At 34.4% G+C, this 19,338-nt stretch overlaps 1 protein-coding gene across 4 annotated transcripts in view; it reads left to right on the top strand.

Annotated features, from left to right (window-relative positions):
* USP9X (ubiquitin specific peptidase 9 X-linked) overlaps positions 1 to 19,338 on the top strand; it is a 120,059-nt gene that overhangs the window by 72,999 nt on the left and 27,722 nt on the right. For all 4 annotated transcript variants that reach the window (XM_031445452.2, XM_031445451.2, XM_031445454.2 and 1 more), the window contains exons 22-30: positions 4,641 to 4,771; positions 4,968 to 5,246; positions 8,335 to 8,460; positions 9,383 to 9,508; positions 10,695 to 10,861; positions 16,371 to 16,479; positions 16,706 to 16,852; positions 17,477 to 17,623; positions 18,396 to 18,618. In XM_031445452.2, the coding sequence (XP_031301312.1) occupies positions 4,641 to 4,771; positions 4,968 to 5,246; positions 8,335 to 8,460; positions 9,383 to 9,508; positions 10,695 to 10,861; positions 16,371 to 16,479; positions 16,706 to 16,852; positions 17,477 to 17,623; positions 18,396 to 18,618 (1,455 nt within the window). The remainder of the gene's footprint in view (positions 1 to 4,640; positions 4,772 to 4,967; positions 5,247 to 8,334; positions 8,461 to 9,382; positions 9,509 to 10,694; positions 10,862 to 16,370; positions 16,480 to 16,705; positions 16,853 to 17,476; positions 17,624 to 18,395; positions 18,619 to 19,338) is intronic.

Raw genomic sequence — 19,338 nt, 5'->3', positions numbered from 1 at the left:
ATCTACTAAATCTGATTTTATCTTTTCCTTTTCCTTTCTCTCATTAATTTTACTCCAGCTTTGGGGTGATACCTTTAACTTTTTCCAGCTCTTCTATTTACTTTTTGCCCCCCGGATATTCTACTGTTAAATTTTGAAGATCTTCCTCCAAGTGATCCTTTTCCATAAGATTTTGTTTTTCCTTGAACACACATTTCAGTGTTTCTGCTCTAATATATGTGTTTTCCTCTAAAACCTAACAGTCTACAAAATTATGCACTAAAAATAACAGAGCTTGTGGAAGAAGAGAGACTTGGACTGGATCATTCAATCCTATACAACTTAAAAAAAATTTTTTTTTGTTTTAAAATTTTATTTGGAAACTTTTACAGCCTTACAGAAAAGTTGGAAGTACAATTCAAGGACTTAAAGGACCATTTGAGAGTAATTTGCTGGTCTAATGTCTCATCATCCTTAAATACTTCATTGTGTATTTCCAACAAACAAGCATGCTGGCATTCTACTATAATCTAGAGCTTTGCCTTCTGCTATATAAATTATATGTTACCGCTATTTATTCGTGGATTTTTATTTTATCCATTGGGTTATAGCCATTATAATCATTAGTTATTTTGATGCTCAGTTGTTCCTGGTATGGTCAGTGGATGGACCCACTGTTTTTTGTTTTTTGTTTTTTTTACATGAATCCAGTGCCTTTTTATACAGCTTCATCATCTTTTGAATAGTTTTTACTTTCTGGCACAAGGTATTTAAAATTTATCTAGAACTTTCTTTATTCCAACCTTAGAATCAGGCATTTCTCCTTTTAGTGAAAGGATATTTAGAACCAGAATCTGAGGGCTAAATTGTGGTCATTGCTACTGGGATGTCCTTGTTTTCTAGGCCTTTTCATTGGACTGAGGAAGTAACACACACACACACACACCCGCGTCCCCCTCCCCCCCCCCGTATCAAAAAAACAAACATGAGTTTATACTGGTACTAATCCATCTTCTTAGTCTTTCTGTATTTCATAGTTCTGTCTGATCTCTACATTAGTGAGAAATCTGCTTCTGAAGCTCGTCAGTCTGTTGGGGAGGAAGGTGGGAAAGAAATTTGCTTCTTGTGCAGATTTCAGCCACTCTACTTTCAGATCTTTAATTCATCTATACCTTGTCAAATATATTTTGTTTTCATATCCTTAGCCTTTCTAGGATTTCTTGGGATGCTTATTTATAGGTACTGTTCCCCTTTTCTCTTACCCCATGAAAAGCACTTCTTGATTCAGCTCAGCCAGATATTTTCTATCCCCCCTACACCTTCAGTAATTTACTGACATCTCTGATGTTCCTTTAACTCCTGTTTCTTTATCCTTTCAAGTTTTTTAATATTAATTCTCCTTTTAATGAGATTTGTTGATGCATTGCTGATAAATGCAATTCAGTAATTGGCCCAGGTAATTCTTAAAACTGTAATGTATTTACATTATCTCCTTTCTCTAAAGTAGACGCCATGTTGATCTTTCGCATCTTGCTTTCTGATTCATATGATACGGAACCAGTTCAGATATTAATTAGATTCTTAAATTAGGCTTTTCTTAATGATTTGACTTTAATATAATCCATATCCTTTATCTGTATTGTTTGGAATTTGTGTTGTTTTATTTACTAGTATCTGAGTAACAATTGTAGTTGTTTATGTATGCAAATTATAGTTTCACAACATATTTGAAAACAAACCCATCTCAGCATCCCTGATCTTGTGATTTGAGCATAATGCCACCAGGTGGCGAGAGGGAGCTCCTGCCTGGCAGCTCAAGCAGGAAATTTGAGAGTGCTTTTATCCTATTTTGTATAATCAAAGTATAAATTTGATACTAAATTTGAAATACCCAGCTTTGAAAATACCGGTAATGATTGTATGATAGTAGACAAATCATAGGCTTTGGACTCAAATGGGCTTGAGTTCAAATCCTGCTCCTTCAGGTTGCTACTCCATGGCTTTAGAATAAGTTTTCTTAGTTTCTCAGAGCTTCCTAATGTGTAAAACTGGGCTAATAATAACTATTTAATAGAATTACAGGGATTAAATGGGGTGATGTATGGAAAACCCCTAGCCTAGTGACTGGTATTTAATCAGTACCCAACAAATGTTAACCTACTCGCTATGGTTACTACGTATGTGTGCCCGTGCCTGCACACACTCTTCTTTAAGAAAGGAAGCAGGGGCTCTAAGAAGAGGAAGTAGTTATAAATTCTGTTTCTAACATTTGGGTAATTATTTAGTGTTTGTGCACGCATGCACTTATTTTAAAAAGAGGGAAAAACAAGACGGAATTAGTAGCTTTTTTGTAGTCATTGACTTTACCTCTATTCTGAATCTTTGCCTGAAGTCAAGTGCCTTCATTATGATTTGCTGTTAAACTTAGAACTTCTACAGTCATCTCTGTAGGTAATGTAATCTCTTGTAACCTAAACTGTGCTCAGGGGCTCCTGTGACCTTTATCTACATGCATCAGGAAAACAGGTTCTTGCTTGGTAAAGAGAAGTTAAAATGTATATTGCTTTACCAAGCCAAATGAGTTGCTTTTCTTCTTCAGACATTCCTTTTTCCTAGGATTTTGGTCTTACTAGTATCTTAAAATACGCCAAAATCTATTAAAAGCACTTGACACTTGTTAACTCATTTAAACTTCACAACATCCCTATGAGGGGATTATTATAGAATTTTTATTTGTATTTTAAAGATGGGGAAACTGAGGCACAGAGACATTAACTTACTTTTGACCAGGGACACACAAGTTAAATGGCAGTTCTGGGATAATACGTGCATTTGGGCTCCAAGGTTTGTACCGTTAACCTGTGTGTTATTGCTCATCCTTTTCTATACTTTTTAATAGTACATTGCTATAATCATATAATTGATTAGGCTTAAGTGTCTTTTCAGAGAAGACTAGAAAGAAGTAAACTAAAATCTTAACTGTATCTGGATGATAGGATTATGAGCAGTTTAAATTTTTCTCTGTTTTCCATATTTTGTTAAATGAGTATGTTTATAATCAGAGACCTAAGATCATTTAGGTTCATGAATGCTAAAGCTAGAATGGCCACTAAGATGATTTTGTTCAGATCTCTCAAATGAATAAGCTATAATCCAACAACGATAAATTACTTAAAATTCAGTGCTTCCTTTTCTTAGACCTCTTGTTTCTTTTCTCCTATTTTGCCTCCATTCTTTACTTAGAATATTTTTAAACTAAGTAAGATATTCTCAGATAGCACATATGAATTGGTTTCTTTTTAGAGAGTAATTTGGTGATATATTTCAGAAGTCTTAGACCTTGCCGTTCCTTCTGCTTGCAGGATTATTTCCTGATGAAGTACTGCAAAGATTTAGCTGCTAGGATCTTTAATGTTGGGGGAAAAATTAGAGGAAAACCTAAACACCCACTGTTAAAGAGATTAAACTTAAATACTGGTAAAGTGACATGTTATTTTAATTGTTAATTAAAAATGATATGGGAGAGGGTGTAGCTCAGTGGTAGAGTGCATGCTTAACATACATGAGGTCCTGGATTCAATCCCCAGTACCTCTGTATAAAAATTAAAAAGAAAAAAAGAAAGAAACCTAATTTACCCCTCCCCTCCACAGAAAAAGAAAAAATTCAGAAAAATGATATAGGGGATGAATATTTAATGACATGAGGAGATATTCACAAATGTTTCATTATTAAAACTTAATATTTCATTTAGTTATATGTCACTGTCCCTTCAGAATAGGGAGTACCAACAATTTTAACACAAATTGAAGATTTTTTGGTAAGATATTTCCAGGCCTGTAAAAATTAGCTTGCCCTGTGGATTGAGTGCCCCTGAGGAAACACAGCTGTTACCCAGATTTGGGTGATGGTGGTGATCAACGTGTTAAGGAAATTACAGTAATTTCCAGTTATCTTTATTCCCCAAAAAAAAAAGTTTTCTTGAAAACATCTTACTTTTTAAAAAAAATTTTTAAGTGATATTTTAATCATCTGGCATTTACCTCAGAAATAATTTATTGAAATACTTTTTGAAGGTGATTAACTATTAAGTTTGAGTGGTAGCTAATGATAGGATTTTTTTTTAATCTTTTCACTGTGATTTAAATGAAATTCATCTTTTAATATTATGATCAAAAAAATCAAAGCTGCAGTTCCTCCCCCCCCCCTTTTTTTTGGTTAGCTTTTTAAGATTGTTTCTAAGGGTACCACTAAGCTGCTTTCAGTATAACAAACCAGTTAGTGCATAGTGTCATGGAGGCCAACAATAGAGAAGTTAGAAGGAAGAGCTTGTCATGTTTTCTGTTTTGTTATTTTCAATAAGAACATCTTCCTTTTGAAGTGTATTTTTTTGGTCTCCAGTGCCTGAGGAGGACATGTCGATTTGAAGTCTGAGTAAGAGGCGACTGCTTCCTTTGTGTTTGGGTTGACTGATTAAAGAGCCCTGGTTGATGGTGACTTTTTTTTTAAATCAATCCAGATCTGGTTATATCTTGTGAAGTTTGAGCCTATAACTCAACTGAATTTATTGTTACTCCATACTAAAGTAGTCTTCAGAATATCAAAAGTGAAATACTATGACCACATGAATTATGTTTTGTTTTGGACTCTTTTTTTCTTACAGATAGCACAACAATAGAAAAATTAAGAGCTATTTGTTTGGACCATGCCAAACTTGGAGAAAGCAGCCTTAGTCCATCTCTTGACTCGCTTTTCTTTGGTCCTTCAGCCTCACAAGTGCTATACCTGACAGAGGTTGGTTTTTACTTTCTGAATTTATTTCATGCTCTTCAGATTTGACCTTTTAAATGGTAATGTAAATAACACAGGTAAAATTGTAATGAAATATTTTTGAATTTCAAAATACAGGAAAATTTTAAATCATTGATGGTAAGGAAAATAGAAGTTATCTTTTAAAAACCATTGATACAGTTCTTCTTCTTTTTTCCAGGTAGTCTATGCCTTGTTAATGCCTGCTGGTGCACCTCTGGCTGATGATTCTTCAGATTTTCAATTTCACTTCTTAAAAAGTGGTGGCCTACCCCTTGTCCTGAGTATGCTAACCAGAAACAACTTTCTGCCAAATGCAGATATGGAAACTCGAAGGGGTGCCTACCTCAATGCTCTTAAAATAGCGAAGCTGTTGCTTACTGCCATTGGCTACGGCCATGTTCGAGCTGTGGCAGAAGCTTGTCAGCCAGGTGTAGAAGGCGTGAATCCTATGGCATCGGTAATACAGACTTTTAAAAAGACTCTCTATAATAATAATAATAGATGGTGGTTTTTAAAGTTAAACTTCTTAGCAACTTAGCAAAAGTATAGAGTTTAAAGTTAATTCAGAATGTTCCTTTCCAGTGGTCCTTCATTTTAGAGGTTTCCTTCTATTAAAAGTACAAATGCTTTTCACTGACTGTACTCTGATAGGACAATTCTTCCCTGCTCCCTTAAATCCTGTTTGACTTTCAATTATTATTTATATGTTTATTTTTTTTGTTGACTAATAATTGATTTACAATGTTAGTTTCAGGTATGCAACATAGTGATTTGATATTTTGTAGATTATACTCCATATAAACTTACTATAATATACTGTCTGTATCTTACATCCTTATAACATTTATTTTATACCTACTGGTACAAACAAACCTCTTAATTCCTTTCACTTATCTTAACCCTCCCCCACCTCTATCCTTTCCTGGTAACCACTAGTTGTCTGTTTCTGTTTAGTTATATTTGTTTGTTTTATTTTTTTAAATTCCACATATACATGAAAATGTACAGTATTTGTCTTTCTCGGTCTGACTTATTTTATTAAGCATGATACCCTCAATGTCCATCCCTGTAGTCACAAATGGCAGCTTTCATTCTTTTCATGGCTGTGTAATATTTCATTGTGTGTATATATATACATATACACACCACGTTTTCTTTATCTGTTGATGGATACTTAAGTTTCTTCCATATCTTGGCTATTGTAAATGATGCTGCTGTGAACATTGGGGTTTATATATTTCTTTTCGAGTTAGTGTTTTCACTTTCTTTAGATTTATACTCAGGACTGGAATTGCTGGATCAATGTTTGCCGATGACATGATACTATATATAGAAAACCCTAAAGACTCCACCAAAAAAAACTATTAGAACTAATAAGTGAATTTAGTAAAGTTGCAGAATACAAGATTAATATACAGAACTCTGTTGCATTTTGTATACTAATAATGAACAGAGAAATCAAGAAAGCAATCATATCAAAAAAATAAAATACCTAGTAATAAATTTAACCAAGGAAGTGAAAGACCTATTTGAAAACAATAAGATGTTGATAAAGGAAGTTGGAATACAAAGAAATGGAAAGATGTCCATGTTCATGGATTGAAAGAGTTAATACTGTTAAAACGTTCATACCTACCCAAAGCAATCTACAGATTTAATACAATCCCTATCAAAATATCTCTGACATTTCTTCATGGAACTAGAACAAATAATCCTAAAATTGTATGGAACCACAAAAACCCCACATAGACTTTAGTTTATTTTAAACCTTATAAAAACTCCATAGGAATCATCTGGGCCCAAATCTAGCAGATATATTGACATAGGTGGTAATAAAAAAAAAGATGTACAATTAACTATTGAACATTATGGGTTTGAACTACATGGGTCCACTTACACACAGGCTTTTCAATAAATACTACAGTACTACACAATCCTCGGTTGTATGGAATCACAGATACTCAAGGCCAACTGTAAAGTTACATGCAGATTTTTGACTGCACAGAGGGTCTTATCTAATTCCCCCATGCTGTTTGGGCGTTAGCTGTAATTGATTTAGCTTATTGCCAGACTCCACACTTTGACAGGCTTAACCTCCAGTTCTGAGCTTATTTTGACTGTCTTTGCTTTGGTGGCATACTTGATCCATTAAGATTCTCAAGACATGCTGGAATTTAGTGCCTATTAATGAGAGATCAAAGTATGCATTTGAGTTCCTTTTTATGCATTGTAAGTGATGGTTTACTAAGTTACCAACAGAAGATAAAAGCGTTAGGAATAGAAGCTTTTCTTTTTTAGAAACAGTTTAGGTCTTAGGGAGACTAGAATATTGATTAGATATGTGATATTATAATAATCATATAATTGTGGTAATAGCATTTAGAATTGTTTTAAGTGTGATGATACTGGGATTATGTTTAAAAGGACATAAATAATTTTTAAATAACTATTGAAATATTTACAGATGAAATTTTATGGTAGCTAAGATATGATTCAAAATAATCCTAGGGAGGGGATGGAAAGTGAGGGGGAGTGGTTAGACAAAATAATTCTGGTCCTTTGTTCATAATTGTTGAAGCTAAGCAATGGGTACATGTGAGTTTATAATACTATTCTCTCCACTTTCATATATGTTAGAAATTTTCACTAAAAAGGATAAAGGAAAAAATAGCCTAAGTCTTAAATTGTTTTGTATTGAAGGTACCATGCTTGTTAGGATATATATATATATATATATATATAGTGTTCTTGTTAAGATAAAAACAGATTCTTATCATTATCCCTGACATGGGTGCTTCATGAAGTACACAGGAAACAACTACATGCTTCCCACTTTTAATTTTCTCTATTTATTCAGAAAATGTGCAGCTGCAGATACAAAGGTACATGATAGCCTCTAATTTCAAGGAGCTCACAGTGGGAGCTAAAGGCAATAACAGACTTGTTTTAAAAATACTGTTGTAGAAATATTTACAATATAGGGAACAGTAGTTAGAATTTGAAAGGCAGTCAAAATTGTGTGACTAATAACTATTTAAAAGTAATCTTCTTTATGGACTTAAAAACTTGGTTATAATATTAAATGAAACACTGGTACATTTTATACATTAGTACTTTTATTCTGTTAGTGATATTCCTTAATTTTTCTCCTTTTCTAAGAAAGATTGGATGACCAGGGTGAATGGGAGCAGGGTCTGCCCAGGGGCATGCATGTTGGAGTACTTCACTGAGTTTCTAATTAGGGTTAGAACCAGTCAGTTCAGTTTATCATTTACCTCTACAAGTTAGGCTGAACCCACATGTAGAGACTCGTTTAACTGATTTAGAATGAGGGTTTGCAGAGGGATATGTGGCACTTGCCTGCAGAAGAAAAAGAAGAGGCCCACATTGTTGGCAATGTGAAGAGCTTTTTGTGTAAGTTACCACAGGTTATATAGTGTATACACAGAAGAGGTCATCCTGAGGGAGTGGTGATAAATGAAGAACAAACAATTTGATCTGGTTATGTACATGGTATTCAAGTAAAATGTTTTATCTTTTTTCAGGTCAACCAAGTTACTCATGATCAAGCAGTGGTGCTACAAAGTGCCCTTCAGAGCATTCCTAATCCCTCATCTGAATGCATGCTTAGAAATGTGTCAATTCGTCTTGCTCAGCAAATATCTGATGAGGTAAGTATTAAACTTTTAAAGGTCTTAAATTCTGAAAGGTTCGTTTCTTTCACTTTGACCCTCTGTTAATGTAGAAACAACCCTTATCACAATTTGGAGCTTAATCTTCCTAGGCCCACCCACTTTAATCACAGTCTAGATAAAGTTCCTTTAACTTGAATTCTGTCTAATGTTAATATTAGTACCTTCTGGTTTAATCACCTTTATGCACAATGAATAGCATCCTTTTAAAGTATATAGTTTAGTGAATTTTGACAAATACATACATGTGTCAAACCTGTACCACGGACAAGACACAAAACATGTCCATCACTCTTTTCCATATGCCCCTTTACAGTCTGTTCTTCCCTCTATCCCTGGCCTCAGATAACCATTAATCTTTTGTCACTATATAGTTTTCACTTTTGAGAATTTTATATAAATGGAATCATACACTGTTGTTTTATGTCTGGCTGCTTTTACTCAGAATAATGATTTTGAGAATTATCCTTTTTGTTTCTGAGTAATATCCCATTATGAATATTCCACATTGTATTTATCCATATACTTGGTGAAGGACATTTGAATTGTTTCTCTTTTGGCTGTGAATAAAGCTGCTGTGAACATTCTGTACAAGTGTTTGTATGGGCATAGAGTTTTTCTCTTGGGTAAAAAACTAGGAGCGGAATGATTAGATCACATTTGTAGTCTTTTTAAGATTCTTCTGAAAGTAGTACAGGGCCAGATAATAACTTGGAAAGCATACTTTGTGGTGTTGCTGTTAAGCAAAGTAATGGGATAAAGGCTACTTGGGAGCCTCAAGACACTGGTACTACTTCATAGCCATTCCTGTGTCCTTTCAGAGAGAAACATTTTTGCTTTTCTAGTGATTATTTCACTCTGCTACTCTTACCAACAGTTTTATTTATTCATTATCTTGTAGGCTTCAAGATATATGCCTGATATTTGTGTAATTAGAGCTATACAAAAAATTATCTGGGCATCAGGATGTGGGGCATTACAGCTAGTGTTTAGCCCAAATGAAGAAATCACTAAAATTTATGAGAAGGTAAGAATTACCACAGAAATTTATTCTTTTAAAATAAATGTTGTTTAATTGTACATAAGGCTGAATTACATCTGTCATCTTTAAAAGTCAAATCACATATATCTTAGTGGTTAAAAATTAACTGGTAGCTATAGTTAAGATGAGTATACAGTAATATTTTACTTTGAAAATAGTTAATTAGTTAATTCAGAATCATGCCATGAGTCTGCTTTTTCTTAATATGCAACTGTCCTTTTCTACTTGTCACTGGGATCAGATATAATTGTTTCATACTGAATTTGCTTTCTCCCGTTCTCTATTCTTTCATCATCTTTCTGTCCTATGTAAATTTTGGTTTAGGTAGCTGTCAGTTGTAGTATCATGGTATTTGAGTATTTTTGACTCTCTTAAAGCAGTCAAAAAATAGAATGTCAGCCAGTTAAGTGTCATCATTGATCTATTAGATTAATCAAATTACCTACAGAAGAGTGGCTATGTTTGACTCTGATTTTGTTATGTCCCTACCCCTGATAGCTGCTGCTAAATAAATTAAGTTATAGGAGCTTCCCTTTTATGGCCAACATAACCCTGATTTGCCTAGTATATATGCTGGTGTCCTGTAGTATGTCTGGTATAGTGCTGGGTTCAGCTAATATTTTAATGCCTATTCTTTTTCAGACAAGTACTGTAACTGTTACTTATTGATAAATTCAGGTTAGAATTTATTAGCTACTTACCCAGGTATATTTTAGGTTATAAAATCTTCAAACCCTTCATTGAATAATCATCTGAGATGATTGCTTTCAAATAAAATGACACTATATAGGTAAGGTACATAATGGAACTGATGAGAAGTAGATACTCTGACTGCAGTGCCAGAGTGATTCTTGAGGAAGGAATAATTGTTGGTGTGGAATTATACAATTCAGAAGGTCTCTAGGAGCCTGAGGGACAAAGAAGCTGGTGGTATCCTCAGTGTGCCCCTTTAGCCCTTCTTGGGATGTAGCAAAATAATAGAATTAGATTTCATCATCTATTAATAGTCATTTCCATACTCTTCCAAAGGAGCCTCAAGAGTTACAGGTAAAAAGGCTGAGGCCAAGTGGTCTAAGTGAGTAGGTAATGTTTTCAGGACAAACCTAAAGTTGTGTGAGATTTTTTTCTTTATGTACCTCTGGGTGATTTTTCCCTGACTATATTTTTACAGACCAATGCAGGCTGTGATCCAGACTTGGAAGATGAACAGGTTTGCTGTGAAGCATTGGAAGTGATGACGTTATGTTTTGCCTTGATTCCGACAGCCTTAGATGCTCTTAGTAAAGAAAAGGCTTGGCAGACGTTCATTATTGACTTACTGTTGCACTGTCACAGCAAGTAAGTGTGTTTTTTAATTGTAAGAAATTTGATCTTTTGTAAGCAGAAATGAGTTCATTTATGCTGGCAAATTTTATCCCAGGAATCAAATATTTATTGTCACCATAGCACATTAATGTTTAGAAAATTTTTAACTATGTTTTGCCTAGGCCTGAATTTGGTTTTAGTCTCTGCAGAATGCCAACATTAATTCTCAAAATTAATTTTTCTCTAATTCCAGAATTTAGTTTCACCTAAGAGGTATGTATTTTAGCCCATTTTAAAAATCTAGTTTACAAGATTTAAGTTAAATAGGACATATTAGCTTCCTGTCTTCAATACCTAGAAGCTTAAGTGGTTTTTTTGGTGAAGTTTTTAAGTCAGTATGAAATTCACAAGGCATGATGATGGTTAAGAACTTTTGCATTTTACACTGAGAATGAAAACCAACTATGAAGTCCTCATTTTTCATTTCAGAAACATTTAATCAATGATATTAATCTTGTTTCGGGCTTGTTTTTGTGCAAGTCAATCAAATTTGTAGAAAATGTTCATTTCTATCCTCTTACGTCAATCTGATTTTGACCTTTAATAAGGTAACTTTTTAAACTCAAGCTCTAATTAGTGTCACTGTTATATGTAATTAACCTATCTTACATGTATGTTATGAAAAAACAGAAAATGTTCTCTTTGTTTATTCTGCCACATGCCATTCAACAATGACAGAAATCACTGATGAAAAGTTAGCGTAGGGAGGGTGAGGTATAGTTCAGCAGTAGAGCGCATGCTAAGGTTCAAAGCCCAGTACATCCAAAAAAAAAAAGTGTAGGGAACCTCACCAAAAAAAAAAGGTTAGTGTAAAGTCACAGTAAGCAATTTGCCGAAATGAAACCTAGTGATAAAGTCTTTTGGGGTTTTGTTTTTGTTTTAAGTGTACATGATGTGAATGGAGTAGGTTCATCTCACTCCAGGGAATGCTGTAGAATAATTTAGAGGTCTTAAGTGGGAATCTCTACTATTTTACAGGTTTCTTGGTAATTTCCTTGAAGGCATCTAATTCAGAAAGTCCTTTGATAGGATACCCCCAAATAAGATTGAGCTTACTCTCTCCTTGAGAAGAGTTTATCATCATTGGACAACTCTGTATGTTAATAAAGATAAATAGGTTGAGTAAGTCTGGTTCCACTTAATAACACATTGGATGGAGGGAGGAGAGGAAAGATGGTTAGCCATGAATTTTGATGAAGTCAAGCCTGAAGGTACAAGTTTCTTATTCTGTGATCATTTTTAAATATTAAACTAAATTAGGAACTTATTTCACTTCCTTGGCTACTAAGTATCCTCCTAAGCTTTTGAAAATCCCCATTATAGGAAGTTAGAACCATTTAACTCCTCTCCTCCTTGAAAAATTGTACTCAATGAAGTAAAGTACCATATACAGCAATTCTTGTCATTGTGTCTCTGTTATCTTGTCTTTGACAACAAAGGGGGGTCTTCTAACATTAAGATCTTTTTGAGCTTTAGGTATCTGATTTTCTTCCCTAGTACTGATTCTTATCCTGCCCTGCAGTTTTAAGTCATTTTATAAATATCTGAGGTTCACAATTCCTTGTGAAAATTTGACAGCAAATCTGACCTGAACATAATTGGTTGGCATTACCTTTCTAAAATCTGAATTCCCCAAACATATCTGGCCCCAAAGATTTCAGATAAGACATTGTGGACCTGCATACATGAGCTACCCTTGGGGTAGAGTTTATATTTGAGTGATTATATTACTAACTAGTGTAGCTGTTTTCAATACATTTGCCATATATATTTACTCAATTTTATACCAACTCAGAAGTAGACTTTAAATGGCGATGTCATAATTCCTAAATTCAGACTTTTCTCTGTTACATAGTTTACTCTGTATAATTACAATTCACCAGCAAATTATGTGAGTTCCTACTGTGTGCTTAACAATGAAAATCCAAAATCAAATAAGATAGTTCTTGTACTTAAGGAACTTTGAGACAGAAGTGAGTGTCATAAAAGTTGAAGTACTTTGAGAATTGGAAGAGGAGTAACTTACTTTCTACTTGGAACAAGTAAAAGTGAAGTTTCTTGTGCAGAATGTAGCATGTGTGCTCATGTTTGGGTAACATTTATATGTTCATAATAATGGAAAATGGGAATTGGCAGTGCCCTCCTTCTCTCTCACCCTCATTCCCCCTTATGCTGTTTCCGCTTCCTGTAGTTTTGGACTCCATACACTTTCCTCTCCATACTGCTTCTGCCTTCATCTAAGCAACCAGCATCCATTGTCTGGACAGTTGTAATATCCTTAATCTTCCCACCCCTAGTGCTGTCCCACTAAGGTATTGCTCTAATCTGTTGACCGTAGGGAGTGATCTTTGTAAAATATGATCGTGGTGTTTTCCTGCTTACAATCTTTCTGTGTCTTCCCATTGCCTTCGAATTAAGTGTAAACATTTAAATTTGATTTTAAACACTCCACAATTTAGCCTTTGCTTCTGTTCATATGTTTCAATTTCAGTGCCACATTTTCCAGGAGTTTTCCTTATCCCTAGACTTGGAAGGTCTTTCAGACCTCTGCTTCTATTAAAAGAGGTCTGCTTCCACGTAACACTGACCTTATTTTATTGTAATAACTCGCAATTAGATTTGAATTCCTTTAGGTGGATATATTTATTCTAGCCCCTTTCAGCACCTGTTGCTTTGTACCCTGCCTGTTTAGTTCCTTTATGTTACCTCTCTGATCCATGGAGTCATTTGAGTTTGACATTCCTGACATAGTCCTTTCAGGGCACAGCTGAATAGTCCAGTAGAAGAGGAGAAAAGGATAATGCTGTAAAGGAGATTGTGGAGTCAGTTTACAGAAGGCCTTTGATGCTGAGAACTAAGTAGTGTTAGATTTTAATATAGTAGGCAGTCTCAATAGTAAATAATTTATCAAGTACCTATTATGCAGTGTTCTAGCTCCCAGGGATATAGCAGTAAACAAAACAGATAAAATGTCAGCCTTCTTGGAGTCCGTTTACTACAGGGGGTGGGGAGTAGGAAGGGGAGACATGGGAAAATATGTAATGTTGTAATAAATGCTATCAAGAGAGATAAAGCAGGAATTGGGGATAAGGGGTAGAGAGATCAGTGGAGTTCAGTATTATATACGATATTCAGGGAAGGCTTCCCTAATAAGGTAACTTTAAACAAAAATTTTTTTGTTTTTTGGTGGGGGGTAATTAGGTTTCTTTATGTATTTTAATTTATTTTTTATTATTATTTTTTTTTTAAGTGGAGGTACTGGGGATTGAACCCAGGACCTTGTGCATACTAAGCATGCACTCTACCGCTGAGCTATACCCTCCCCCTAGCAAGGTGACTTTTTTTTAATAGACTATTTTTTTTAAAGCAGTTTCAGGTTCACAGCAGAATTGAGCAGAAAATACAGAGTTCTCACATAGCCCTCCCCACCCACACATATATACTCCCCTACCCTCAACATCCGTCACCAGTGTGGCATATTTGGTACAATCGATGAACCAACGTGGACACATTATTATCAACCACAGTCCATAGTTTACATTAGGATTCACTCTTGATGTGGTACATTCTGTGGGTTTTGACAAATGCATAATGACGTGTAGCCACCACTATAGTATCATACAGAATAATTTCATTGTCCTAAGAACCTCTTGTGCTCCATCTATTCATTTCTCAAGGTGACCTTTTAAACAAAGCTCTGAAAGAGCGATGAAGTGATCCATGCAGATAATGGGGGAAGTGTGTTTTAAGCAGAAGGAACAGCTGTAAATGTCCCAAGTCAGGAACATACTTCACATGTTAAAGAACAGCACTGAGGCTAGTGTGGCTGGAACAGCAGGGACTGGGGTGGGGTGGGGAGTTGTAGGAGATACGGTCAGTCAGGCAACCAGGAGCATGTAAAGGTTTTATAGATCATTGTAAAAATATTACTGAAGTCTGCGTGTGTGAGGGAGGATTCACCAAAAACTGATAAGCACCAACTCTTTATAGACCCTCACCCTATTTGGGCTGCATACCTAACTTTTTAAAAAATAAACGAGGGTAGCATGAATGACATATACCTTTGAAAATACAATAAAAGTTAAGGACCTTCTCCCCCAAAAGTAGGTACTCCTGACTTTAATTTATTTGAATTTCACCAAATTCAAACCACAAAGCTTTTAAAGGTCTGGTTTCTAAGACTACGTGTGGGTTTCAGAAACCTAAAAATCATCCAGGAGGGAGGTTAATATATGGAATGTATACTGTTCTTTACATCAAACTATAAATTTGGTTTTAAGTGCTCTGTCAGCTAGCACAGTGACTGAAACATGGCTATCCATGAAATGTAGTTTGTAATGTCTGTAAGATACACAAATGCTGAAACAGCAGGTACTTACTGAGTATCTTCCGTATGTCAGACGTTGTTCTAGGTGCCAGGAACTCATGCATCAACAAAGCAAAGCCCTGCCCTGAAAGAGCTTACTTCATAATGGAAATAGACCACCGTCTTGTAAACAAACAGTATTTATACATCTAGTATCTGGTTCTTAGTACCTATTATATGCCAGACATCATTCTTCATTCTGGAAGCATAATTGTAAACTAAATAGATGATGTTTTTGCCCTCTTGGAGCATTTATTCTAATGAGATCTGTGTAGTATACATATTTTTAAGATTTGGGGGGGTTGTTTTGTTTTTTATTTTGGGGAGGTTAATTAGGTTTATTTATTTATTTATTTTTAATGGAAGTACTAGGGATTGAACCCAGGACTTCATGCATGCTAAGCACACACTCTACCACTGAGCTCTACCCACCTCCAGTATACATATTTTTTTAAAAGATCTTTTTTTCCCAGTGCTGGGACCAGAGACAAGTTTTTCCCATGAGTAATCATAGAATATTGTATAATAACAGTGGTTCTCAATCTTTAGTGCACATTAAAGTCACCTAAAGGAGTTATAAAACAGGTTGCTGGGCCCCACTCCTAGTATTTCTGATCCAGCAGATCTGGGTTGGGACCTGAGACAAGTTCTCTGGTTGTGCTGATCTGGGTAACATGCTTTGGGAATCACTAGTATAATATAAGGGACATCTGCAGCAACATCCTTAACTGTGTAATTGCAGCAGAATTTTTAACGAATTGTTTGCTCCAGAGCACATTTGAATAAATATTTTATGGAATGCCAAAAAGATGTGTAAGGCTCACTGTACAACTGTTATATCTAGAGGAACATTTCCAGCCTGTTCCAAGAAAAGAGTGTTAAATGGTATCCCTTGAACTCTTCAGTGATAACAAGAGGTTCTAGTTCTTGACACACAGCCTAATAAGTTCATCTGTTACATGTTGCTGCTTAAAGGTGTGTTACATATTTTTGTATTTTTACTTTTAATTTACCTACCCCTTAACACACACCCCCAAAGGAGACAGTGTTGGAGTCTTTTTTTTTTTTTTTTCTTCATGAAAATAATATATTAAATGTGAAATATTTGTATTTCAGAACTGTTCGCCAGGTGGCACAGGAGCAGTTCTTTTTAATGTGCACCAGATGTTGCATGGGACACAGGCCCCTACTTTTCTTCATTACTCTGCTCTTCACTGTTTTGGGGGTAAGACATTTTTTAATATGCTTATCAATGTGATTCATTCTTTGAACAAGGAATATTCAGAAATTTTTGGTTTTAGCTTGTATTAAAGTTAGATCAGTCTATATTTAATAGATAAAATAGTGATTTCCTATACTATTTTAATCATCTACTCTAGTTAACCCTTGGTTTTTAAAAAATGGATTCTAAGCATAGATATATAAATTCTTATTATTCTGTATTGTTTCAGAGCACAGCCAGAGAGAGAGCTAAACATTCTGGCGACTACTTCACTCTTTTAAGGCACCTTCTTAATTATGCTTACAATAGTAATATTAATATACCCAATGCTGAAGTTCTTCTCAATAATGAAATTGACTGGCTTAAAAGAATTAGGGTAAGTTGCATTTAACACTGTGTTTACCATATCAACAGTATTTTATTAATAGATAGTTTATAGTTTTGAGCATTTTGATTAAATGAAAAACAAAGAGTAATAAAAAGGACCAAAGAATATACTGTTGATAGATATTAACTCATGATTCACAGGATGAATGCTTAACTAGTTTTGTCAAATGCTTTTTCTTTTTACTTAAGACTTGGAATACTGATTTTCAGCTTCTATTTTAGAATCTTGGGGGGGTTGTTTTGGGGGTTTTTTGTTTTTTGTTTTTTTTACAAATTTTCATTTTTTAAAAAGTATTCTTGAACTGTTTTCATCAAAAAATGAGTCTCATAGACTAGCACTTAATTAATCACTCTTGATCTTAGCACATAATACTTTTTACTTAGAATTATATGAGAATTTATTTCCAAAGAGATTTGTAGCTTTTAGCCTTCAGATTAGCATTTCTTCTACTAGTTTGTAAAGCCTACTTCTAGAAGGTTCTGAAGAGAAAAACTTGCTTAGAATGGAAAGATTTGGAGCAATTACCTCTGTCTAGCCGTCTCTTGTTCTGGTTCCCCCTCTCTCTCTCCCTCCCTTGTATAAGTTAGGCATTTGATTTTTTTTCTTTGGCAGGATGATGTTAAAAGAACTGGTGAAACAGGTGTTGAAGAGACAATCTTGGAAGGCCACCTTGGGGTAACAAAAGAATTACTGGCTTTTCAAACCCCTGAGAAAAAGTATCATATTGGTTGTGAAAAAGGAGGTGCTAATCTGATTAAAGTAAGTTCTGTCGTCTTGGTCCTAAGCTAGATGTCATAACCTTCTAAATGTTTATTAGCAAATCTGTCTGATTATAGTATCATGTCTTTGGTGTATTGTCTTGACCTTGTTTTTCTTTTCTGCTTTTAAAGAAACTTTATAGAGGTTATAGTAATTTTTTAAATATAATTTCTAAATTTTATATTTAAATAAAATTTCAGTACTGTGTATTTTATGAAGTAAATAAGCAGTGTTTAATTTTTCTATTTAGCAAATACGAACTTCTCATTTCATGAGACTATTTAAAATGAGACAAATCTCTTACTGTGTAAGACTGCACCTTATATTTCTTTAATGAGTTTCTTCACATGCAGTAACTCAAGGAAGCAAAAAGTATCATTTTAGGACATTTATTTTTATTCAAAATGAGTTTGGGTATACATGTGATTAAAAGAGTATACTTACTTAAAGGGTGAATTTTGTTAAGTGCTACAGTCAGCTCATTCTTGATAGTTAAATAGTTTGTAACCTGAGAAATTGGGTTGGTTTGTTTATTGTGTAAATATTGTTTTGAAGTGGAATCTTTTTATTAGAAAATCCAAGTAAATTTTCTGAAATGTAATGAGATCTTGAGTTCTGATGAGTAATTTGACATTATTTTCTTCCCAAAGACATTTCTTTCTTTAAAAATATATACATATACGCACATGCGCATATGTAACTTTACATACATGTTTTTATAAAAACATATCTATATCATTGCTAATACATAATCCTTTTTTCAACTTTGTAGGAATTAATTGATGATTTCATCTTCCCTGCATCCAATGTTTACCTGCAGTATATGAGAAATGGAGAACTGCCAGCTGAACAGGCTATTCCAGTCTGTAGTTCACCAGCTACCATTAATGCAGGCTTTGAGTTACTTGTAGCATTAGCTGTTGGCTGTGTAAGGAACCTCAAACAGATAGTAGATTCTTTGACTGAAATGTATTACATTGGCACAGCAATAACTAGTAAGTTTCAAAATAGAACATTCTGATGACAGATAATTCTCTAATGTGTTCAGATTCTGTTTTCCTTTTTTTCTTTAGGAAGCATCTTCAACTCATGTTTTCCTTTCAGTCAGCAAAGAGTTTTAATGTAGAAAAATAATCAAATGTTTGTTAAATGTCTTCCTGTATGTAAGTGGTGCAAGTATTTAGCAACAAAATTAATTTCATCTCAGTCAAATCTGGACTGAAACCCAAACTCCAAAGTAGAATAGTCAAAATAAATGCCAGAGTTCAAACTTAAAACTCAAATTACATGCATTGGGAAACCTTTCAGGCCCTCACTTAGAAGTTCTTTAATGTTATTTTCATATAAATTCAAAGAAAATCTGGTTTTAAAGATTGGATTATGAGAAGATGACAGTTTAGTTGACTTTTATGTCCTCAGTTAATGCTCACATGAAGCCCATGAAATAAACTGTATACTCCAGATCTTACTGATACAGAACTGAGGCTCACAAGGGATGAGGGCAGTATAGAATGGCCAAGACAGTAGAAATAAGGCAAACACAACGGAGGCTGTTCTGTTTTAGGAGAAAACCACCGTTAGTTTACAAAGCTTAAAAGTATATTTGATTATAGTAAATCTTTAAGAATGTCGTTATTTTTTGATATGTTGTGTTTCAGAATATAAGGACTTTTAAAGTGATTTTATGAGATTCTGATTAAACTGAATGCTTGAAA

Source organism: Camelus dromedarius, chromosome X, assembly GCF_036321535.1.
Source record: "Camelus dromedarius isolate mCamDro1 chromosome X, mCamDro1.pat, whole genome shotgun sequence".
Lineage (NCBI taxonomy): Eukaryota > Metazoa > Chordata > Mammalia > Artiodactyla > Camelidae > Camelus > Camelus dromedarius.
This window is presented reverse-complemented; position numbering and strand designations above follow the sequence as displayed.